Raw genomic sequence first — 9,739 nt, 5'->3', positions numbered from 1 at the left:
CTGCCTGCCTCTGCCTCCCAAGTGCTGGGATTAAAGGCATGTGGCACCAATGCCTGGCTGGATTCTATTTTAATACCATGAGTACATGCTGATTTTGTGAGACCACTGGAGAAATGCATGAATTTCAAAAGACTTGACACACTTGGCTCAGACCTTGAAGATCCAAAAACTGCATAAGAATAATAAATGGTAGTTATTTCCAGCTACAAATAATGGAATTTGTTATACAATATTAAAGATTAAGCTATAGTAATAAATCATATCTAAGTCTTAGTTCCGTGGTAAATTATATAAGTAACTTCTGTAACTTTTATGTGTGTAATCTGCAGTGTTTTTCTTCCTCAATATCCCATACTTGCCAATTTTGTGGCATTTGCTGTTTGATGCTATGTAATCTCTTGATTTGAGAGTCAGTGACTCAATGGATATTGAGTCACTATCATTCAATAACCTTCAAGGGCATCATTTATGGATGCCCATTTTATAGTGGAGAAGTTTGGAAAGTAATGGTGCTCAGACATCTCACTGTTGGATTTATGCACAAATTCAATTATGGGGTCTTCAGTTATCTGAAAACCAGAAAGCATTCAGCTCATTGAGAACTGAGTATATGCAAGGATGCTGTATTTAAATGTTTACATTTGTCTTGGTGATAGCTACGCTTTAAATATGTATTTGTCTCACCAGTGTCCTCTCTAAATTATCCTCTAAAATCATTCTATGGCTACATAATATATGTTCTCCATAGTCAGAACTTGGCAAGTACAGCTGCCATGTATGTTTGCATGTTTGCATAAGTGCAGGTACATGAATGTAAGTGTGTGCAAACGTTTATGTGTGTGTGGAGGCCAGAGGACCTCAGGTGTGGTTTCCCAGCCATCAGCTGGGATAATAAATGTGCTGCAATACCTTTTTACATGGCATCTGAAATTGAACTCAGGTTCTCATGCCTGCAAGGTAAGCATTTTACCAGCCAAACCACCAACACAGACTTTATCAATTACTTCATGCTCAATGAACTTAATAGAACTATCCCTTTTTAAAAGTGAAGAATTTCTTGTTGAATGTCATGGATCCAGAGAATGGCAGATTCAACAGCCAAGGTCACATATAACAAGAATGGTGGACTCAATTACTATTCAAACCTTTCAGCTAAGTATTCTTCAAAGTATGTCTAAAGTAAAATGGAAATGAACACCCAATCCTCGTTTGTAAGTGACATGTAGGACTAGGGACTCTACCTGTATCTTCTGTTTACTTATAAGCTGTGAAGGAAGAAAAATTCTAATTACTGCTCCTCTACATGAAACAGAAATGTTAAATATCATGCTTATTATCAATGATACAGGCTGTAAATAGTATATTCATTTGAATGAATGGGTAAGCTGTCATAATCAATTGACCGCACAGGCAAAGCCCACACTAACTGAATCCATTTACAATTAGAATTGTTTTACACACACACACACACACACACACACACACACACACACACACACACACTTTTCTTTCTTTCTTCTCACTCCTCCCCTCTTTTTGACACAAAGTTCCAGTTGGCTCTGAAGCTGTGGGCAATCTTCCTGTTTCAGTTTTCCAAGTGCTGGGATTAGAAGTATGTGACAAGATGCTTGGCTGCTAACTGGACAGATTTTATGGGAAGAATCTATTTCATTATTTTGAATACTTTATTTTAGGTTTAACCTGATCTGGATTAATCTCTTCTCAATCTGTGTTTCTCACACCATTCTTCTAGTTAAAATTTGTTTGGACCAACTCAAGTTAAATGTAATTGTTTTAACTGTCCAGAAAATACTGAAAATTTGGCTTACTTTCATCTTTTTTTAATCACTGATTCACCCATTTTTTAGTTAGCTGAAATCATCTCCCCTTCTTTCTGAAGCTTAAATATTTAAAATTAGTGTTAAAGCTCTGCCTAGGTCTCACCATGATCATAAAGAACTTTTGGAGTCACCTATAGACATGGTGAGGACATTATACCATCCCCACAGGGCCATCAGACAATGCATGAGGGATAACCACATGGTGTAAAAAGGTTAGGCCTATTTCTATTTCTCAGATTCCCCACACACGTTAAGACAGCCCACACATCAGGTTGCTGGGAAGTAGAGAAAGTAGTTCTTTGTACATCACAGCTTCCCAAGTGTAGCTAGTAGACCAGCACAGCCTATCAGATTGCTATGAAAATAGTGGTTTGCTGTAGTTGTTTTTTCCTGGTGTGTGTGTGTGTGTGTGTGTGTGTGTGTGTGTATGTGTGTGTGTGTGTGTGTGTGTGTAGAAACTACTAGTTTAAGACCTGTTTTAAATCTTCTTTTATAGAGTCTTAAATAAGTTAGAAAATAATTTTGAGTGGATCATATTATTTCAGCTCAGATCAACTCTCTAAACTTTCATTATTAAATGCCTAGGTAATTTTCCATATTCTACACATTATTGAAAAAAGAATCAGGTAGTCAAATGTGGTTGAGATGCTTAACATTCTACATATTTTCCTACTACTTTTCCATAAATAATTCTACATATTGTCTTACTATTTTACCATGGCAAGGCAGAGACTGTTTTATTTATTTTTAAAGATATTTCAAAAATATGCACATTTATGCACAGATGTCTGTATATACACATGCATGAGGGTACCCTTGCAAGCTGGGACAGGGAGACGGGGTTCCTAGAGCTGGAGTTATAGATGGTTGTGAGTCCCCTGCAGTGGTGCTGGGAACAGAACACAGGCCCTCTGGAACAAAAACACATACTTTTAGTCATGGAGCCATCTCTTCAGCTTGTAGAGTGTGTTCTATAGCGCATAAAAGTACACACTTGGGGGTGTGCAAAAGGGCATTTCTGTTATGGTAAGCCTATGATTACCTCAGCATATCTAAAGCTGCTCCCTAACAAAGGGGTGTGTGTGCATACGTGTGCAGGTGTGTATTTAGGCGACCTTTGGAGAAGATAATGTATTTGATTCAAATGGCTCATAGCATTTTTTGAGGCCAGAGGGAGAAGTGAGTTGCACTGAGTTTAGAGGATTTGAAAACTGTCCTTGAGGAGAACATCCTAACACCTGCTAGGATATGAAAGAGTCCTCACTGAGATTTCAAAGTTCCACTCATGGAGCATATCCTAAAATGTCAATAAAAGACTTTTTATTCATAAATAACTGATAAGCAGTAATTTATGCCTGTACATTTATCTTGAAAAGTCGATAACCATCCATTTTTTTTTTTGCAAACTCTACATAAAACATCCAAACGGGCCATTTTGTTCAGTACAATATAACATAGCTGTTTGGCATTACCAAATATATATGTATATATATTTATAGATATGTACATGTGCTGAAAAAGAAGCCGCTGCGTCCTTCTCTAAGGAGTCCGTCCAAGTATTTACTGTACAACATTCAGAATTTACACTGATAATACAAGGCACAAAAAGTGTGGTATGAAGCGAAGGCCATGCTTTGCTTAGACCCTCTCCTCTGGCTTGCTCATTCTTCCAGCTTCATGTCCAAGTTAGTGTTCAGCTCTGCTTTAGAGATTATTTCATAGTTTTTGGCTTTGAACACACCAAATAAATGTCGAGGTTTGGAGAAAAAAATGAATCTTTTGAAAGAACACCCCCACATACCTTCCCAAAATAAAAAGAACAAAATGAAATATGTTCTAAATTCTTCCATATAGAAGGAGGGAAAAACATCACTCATGTTTCCAAGTTTGGGCTAGGAAAATGGGCCAGTATTCCTCTACCTGGCTGTGTTTACAACACTTCTAGGTCATGATTTCCTGGAGTGTGTGTGTCAAGCAGACCTAATTACGAAGAATGGAAATTCTGTTCTTCATCCAGTGTGGAGCAGTTTTCCTGACTGGGAAATTCTGACACTTGTGTATCTCCCCCTTTATTGAGAAGGTTTCTATGGGAGCAGGAAGCATCTGTGGGAGGCTTTCTGGGGTTTCTATTCTCAGCTTTTCTCCCAGGAGGCCCTGAGGGCTCTAGCCTGATGACTCTCCCTCTCACCACTACCCAGGCTTGCTAAAGAAGTAATATTAGAGTTGCTGCTTCCACGTTTGTGCAGAATGCCTGTGTCTCAGGAAAGATTCTCATGGCATGACATTTGGCTTGCATAGTTCCTTTAAATGCCATGCTTTCATCAGAACCCCAATTAGATTACCACCCACTAGAAATGTATCAGATTTTAAGGTTATTGAACAACTTTCTCAATTGTGGAATTTAGGTATGAATCACTCTTGAGTTAGGTAGATTTTTTTTAGAGTTAGCTAAATTTGAGACAAAAGAGCATATTCATTATTCCCATGCCTTTTGTGAAAGTCTCTGACACATATTTCCAATCAGGTAAAGAAAGATATTACCAAATTCACTTATATATAACAGAATCTAAGGTATAACTTTGTGGAAAAACGATACAACACCTATTGAACTTGATAATGGTCAGGGCAGGGAGAATTTTAAGCTTAGGCCTAGCTAGGATGCTTATGGCCCTTTTTATCTTTGGATTCAGATGCATGGTAGATTCAAAGACATGAAGTTGAAATGTTACTGTCTTAGGCCCACTTCGTGAGGACACTCCAAATCCATGATCTTCACAGCAAAAAGGAAAAAGCAATGAGTAGCTGCTTCAAAAACCACAATTATTCTATGCGAGATAAACTTCCTACTTCAGATCACAGTACTACACACTAGTGACTAATAGCCAGGCCTGGTGCCATCCCCTTAGATCCTCAGAAAATAATGACAGTCGACAAATTGCCATTTTAGCTTTGTTGGTGACCCTGTAGTGGGGATGAAGAGTTCACGGTAGACACTGGCTCTCCTAGAGTTGCTTCTGGAAAAGACACCACATGCTGTCAATACAGCCAAACAGCTTTGTCACCTCAGCTTTTGAAAGAGTTTGGAAAAGAAAAACACAAAATGTGCAACACATCTAAGATAAGTAACATTTTCACTTTTGTGACATTTGACAAAATACATTTTTGCTTGTAGTTCAGGAAAATTCTATGCGGACAAAACAGTGGCAACTACGGAAACGATGGCCATTCAACTGTTGGCAAAAAGCATCAATGTTCAAATACAGTGCTATGACAATGAACACCAAAGGGCTAATAAAATGTCGTCACCATTGGTAAGCCCACATTTTTGCTCTCCCAGGTGGTGAAGCTGTCACCTGTAGTCCAGACAATGGGAGTTACTAAGGGGTCAGGCTTTGCAAATGCTTCATGAGACAGAATGCAAAGGGGCCACGTTTCCCGGCTCCTTCCTCATTCTGCTGGAATAAAGACCTCAGAAAATGCTGCCTTTAGCATGTTTGATATCTCTATCCTTCAACACGTTTACAGAGGCCAGAAAGACCATGAAATTGAAAACAAAATGTCTGAAAGGAAAAAATAAAAACAGCATATTCCAAAGATTTTGTTAACATTCTGAAAGTCACAGGTAAATTCGGTGAAAGTGTATAAAACCATTCATGCCATTTTAATTTGCTGCCTTTGCTTTTCATGTTTGATAGTTAAAGGTTTTGTCATGGAAAAAAATCACTGCAATAAATCCAGATACTTTACTCCAAAGAGAACCCTGTGTGATTTGACTTAATAGTCCTTGTGTCAGCTAAATGAAAGGACCACAGCAGTTTGAGATAAAAATAATAAAAAATAAGAGAAAAGTTCCTCTCTTTAAAGGGAGCTCTATCAATTCCTTTGCATCTCTTACAAAAAAGGCTAATAAAATTTTTGTGGGAGTACATCTGAGTTTTATGAGTCTGCCTGCACTAGTAAATGAAGTTTGCATTTAAATCCACAGAACAAGCTTCCGTTTGTCTTAAAGGACATTAATGTAAGACGCTAAGATTGTATATGTGATGTTGTAAAGACCACAAATTAACTTTATGATGATGTAGTCTGACAAAACTGTGGATCACACCATTTTGATGGCATAATTTTAATTCATGTTTTAAGTATAACTATTAGACTTAATGTCTCCGAGCACTGAGAAATTTGGCATTAAGTAGGATATTTTTGTAAAAATTTTACGTAACCTACCAAGTATTTAAGGCCACTTTTAGTGTTTGCTTCATCTTGTACTAAGACAGTGACACTCTGAAATTCAGTGCCTAAAGTAACGTGTAAGCTTCTTCCAAGTAGGACATTTGTGTCATGACAGGTGAAGACAATGGAAAAGCTTGAGGTCACAGTGAGTCATCACACTTTCAAGGGTGAGCTAAGATTGTGTGACCTGCAGACCCTCCCCCAGCACACATAATCCCTTGATCTGAAAATCTCACAAACCAGGGTTCTCTTTGAAATTTCATTGCAAAAAAATATTACACAACCCTGACATGCAAAGACTGTAGAATTTAACATATTTATTTCAAAATCCTGTGTAGCATCCTTGCAGAAATAAGAGAGATGTAAAGAAGGAAACACAAGAAGTCAAGGCGAATCTCACAGAGTTATAGACTGGATGTGAGGCGATTTGTGTTAACTTCCCCCCTTATCACTGAATGTGATACTATGCTCAAGTGCACTTATAAACACAGGCCAAAAAAGAAACAAACAAAACATGAAACCTGAAACCTATGGGGGAACTGCAGACACTTTAGGGTCAACATTTATGTTGTTCATGTTACCTCACCTTAAAATATCCTATATAGATGCCAGGAAAGTTACAATTTTTATCTGTTCATACTATTATAAAAAAGTTTTAAAAATCTACAAAGACATGTGTAGGCTCACACAACAGATTAACAATTATAAGGCCAATTGGGATGCAAAGAAGAGAAATGGATAGGGTAGGAAATTAAAATAAATATCTTTCAAATGGACATTAATATACGATCTCTCTAGAATGGGTTGCAAATAGTTTATTACCTAACAGAGGATGCAGATTCCATCTGCATCCCATCCTGCCACTCATCACCTGTCTGGTTTGTGACTCATCACCTATTTTCATCTCTCTCTTTTTTTCCAAAGAATGTATTAGTGATGTCAAGCAGTTTTATAATTTTATGCTCTTTCTCTTTCTTTTTCACAAGACTGAATAAATAAGTTGAGAATACTAAGGTAAAGGCTTTCTCCAGGTCCAGATATGGGATTCTGAGTAGGTTTGACAGTTCTAAGTTGATTTGTTTGTTTACTAGAATAATAGCCTTTGGTTCCTGAGCAAAGCAATATGGGTTGTTTTGATTTGTACATGAAAAAGTCTTCTATGTAATCTAGGTGACCAGATATATCACATATTATTTAGACAAAATGGCTAACACATTCAAGAGTTCTTCAATGTCTTATCCATGGGATCATAACTTCAACCTGTCTTTAGGTCTTTTCCACTTGGGAAGAGATTGAAAACATTATTTTCCAACAAAGGACCCACAAAAACAAACACATAGCCATATCCTTACTATCAAGGATTCTCACTTCTCCTACTTCTGACCATTGTTTTTCAAATGTAGTCAGCCTCAAAGTTGCTAAGTAGCTGCCTGGAATTGAACGCAGGTGTCTGTCTACTTGGGCTGTCCTCATTGAGGACAGTTACCAAAAGCATCTGCCAGAAGATGAATATATCTGTCATCTTTAGTCTCCTAGGGTTATTGGTCAAAATGATGTCATCAGATACAAAAGTGTAGGAAAGCATGAGATGAAACTCACAAATAACCTACAATAACACTGCCTTATATTAATAAAAGTCATAAAATGAGAGCTATGAGTTAACAGTACTAAGAAGAAAGTCTACATGTGAGGTCAGGCAGTCAGGGCACAGCGTCCCTCTGCATGGTGCATGTGGTTCCTAGGACATTGTGGTAAGGTATTCTGTTTCTTGGATGCATTTACTCAGCTTCTACTCAGAAAGGCTATCAGGTAAGTTTCCAGAAAGTGACAACAGATGTCATCTCCTAAAGCTCCATTGAGACATACTGTGATGGCATAGAATAAAAGGTTAGAAGAGTCCAGAATCTGGATGGAAAAGCATAGTAAAACACATTTCTTACAGGAACAAATATTGGAGAACTTGGTTTAATACCCATGCATCTCTGAGAATCAGGCTTACTCGAAGTCTGAGACATCTGCTCTCTGGATATTTTCCTAGACCTGGGATAGCCTCTGGTGTCTCCACTCCATAGAATAAACTGAGTTCTAACAGCATTCTGGGATTTGAGTAGTTTGGTTGGGGACAGAAGTTGTTCTGCTTTATTGAGTTAGAAGAAGTATGTTTCCATGGTGAAATTTATAACCATGTTCCTTATTTCCTCCTTACTGTCATGATGGGAAGAGAAATGAGTTTTGTTTCTAGGGGAAAAAATGAAGGTGAGGTACCAAATACTAGTGTGAGGTCTATCTCGCTTTTCAATCTTGTCCCAATTAAAAGACTCATATAATAAGTGCTGGTGTGATGTACTCAGATACTAAATTCTAAATGCCCTTCCCAACACTGGTGGCATCACACTAATAGATTGGCAATCTGGTTTCACTTCTGAAAGCTACTCTTAACCACAATTTCCAACATCCTAGATGCTAGTAGGTTGGAAACTGAAAATCTGGTATCAGAATCAGCTGGTCCTGTAGGGCAATTCATTCCAAACCTGTTTCCAAACATGCACTTAATCTCTATTTTTCAGAACTACTTTTATCTACAGTTACCTTCACCTCTCCCCTCAGTAGTCAAAATCTGAGGAGTATATTCAATGTTAACCCATGTGTAGACCCAGAGGAGATTGCAGGGTCTTTTTCTTCTTTTTTTTTTTTAACCCCACTATTAACATGTTTTACCTACATCAAACTCATTTTCTTCGACCAGGGATTTTCACTAACTCTCAATAAAGGCTGAATTCCCCAAATGCCACTAGGCAGAAATCTGCCTCTTCTTCCCCAGTTGAAGCCACTTGCCCTGAGGCTGGCCATTACTAGTGCTGCCTCAACAGAGGAAACCAGGTTAGAGTCCATTTTGCCTGCTGTAGTTGAAGTCAGCATCCTCAAGCTGGGACTCTGTGATGTTTGACAGTTTCGTGTGTGTCCTCCCAATCTCTTCAAGGGCACAGGCGAGTGAGTCAAGATCCCCATCCTGCTGGTGACGAGCTTCCCAGAGGTTCAAAATGACAGCAGAGGGGCTACTTTGTGTAGCAAAATACGATAAATTCCTAGATAGAATTAAACAAAAGGTAAATAAATGGGAAAGATGAAACAAATGATCATTGTAAAGGAATTGAAAGAACTTTAAAGGTTTGTTTATTTATATTTATATGTGTATGCCCACTTTCATTTGTATAGAACAAGAATGCAGGTGTCCTAATAAGTCAGAAGAGGATGTCAGATCTGGAATTGTAGATACACATAGCTGTGTGCTGCCATGTGGGTGTTGGGAACCGAACCAAAGTCATCTGTAATAGCACTAATGCTAAGCCATATCACCAGTCCCTAAAATGAACTTAATAAAACAGCAATAAACAGGGGTAGAAAGTTCCAGAAAGGCAGGCCTGAGGCATTCTGGTTTGTATCCCAACACTCAACTACAGCTACAGTCTAGAATGATCCCTGTGGCTTTCTCTTTTAGGTCTTGCCTTGGTTCTTCCCATTCTTTAGCTGCATGTATGAACATGTATGTATGATTCCCTCTTAAGATGTTCTTTTACAGTAGTTTATATGATGAGGTAAACTCATTACCTTTTTTTTTTTTCAAATATTTGACTCCCCACCTTTTCCACAAATACAAGGCCTGCCAA

The 9,739-nt window shown here is 38.1% G+C and overlaps 1 protein-coding gene across 9 annotated transcripts in view; it reads right to left on the bottom strand.

The window, feature by feature from the left end:
• Window positions 1–3,139: 3,139 nt before the first annotated feature.
• Window positions 3,140–9,739, bottom strand: part of Unc5d (unc-5 netrin receptor D) — a 519,921-nt gene continuing 513,321 nt past the window's right edge. For all 9 annotated transcript variants that reach the window (XM_005066591.4, XM_013110828.3, XM_005066592.4 and 6 more), the window contains one exon: window positions 3,140–9,157. In XM_005066591.4, coding sequence (XP_005066648.1) covers window positions 8,953–9,157 — 205 coding nt within the window. In that variant the 3' untranslated portion in view covers window positions 3,140–8,952. The remainder of the gene's footprint in view (window positions 9,158–9,739) is intronic.

Source organism: Mesocricetus auratus, unplaced genomic scaffold, assembly GCF_017639785.1.
Source record: "Mesocricetus auratus isolate SY011 unplaced genomic scaffold, BCM_Maur_2.0 Super-Scaffold_100026, whole genome shotgun sequence".
Classification (NCBI taxonomy): Eukaryota; Metazoa; Chordata; class Mammalia; order Rodentia; family Cricetidae; genus Mesocricetus; species Mesocricetus auratus.
Note: the sequence above shows the minus strand (reverse complement) of the source record. Positions and strands in the feature narration are given on the sequence as shown.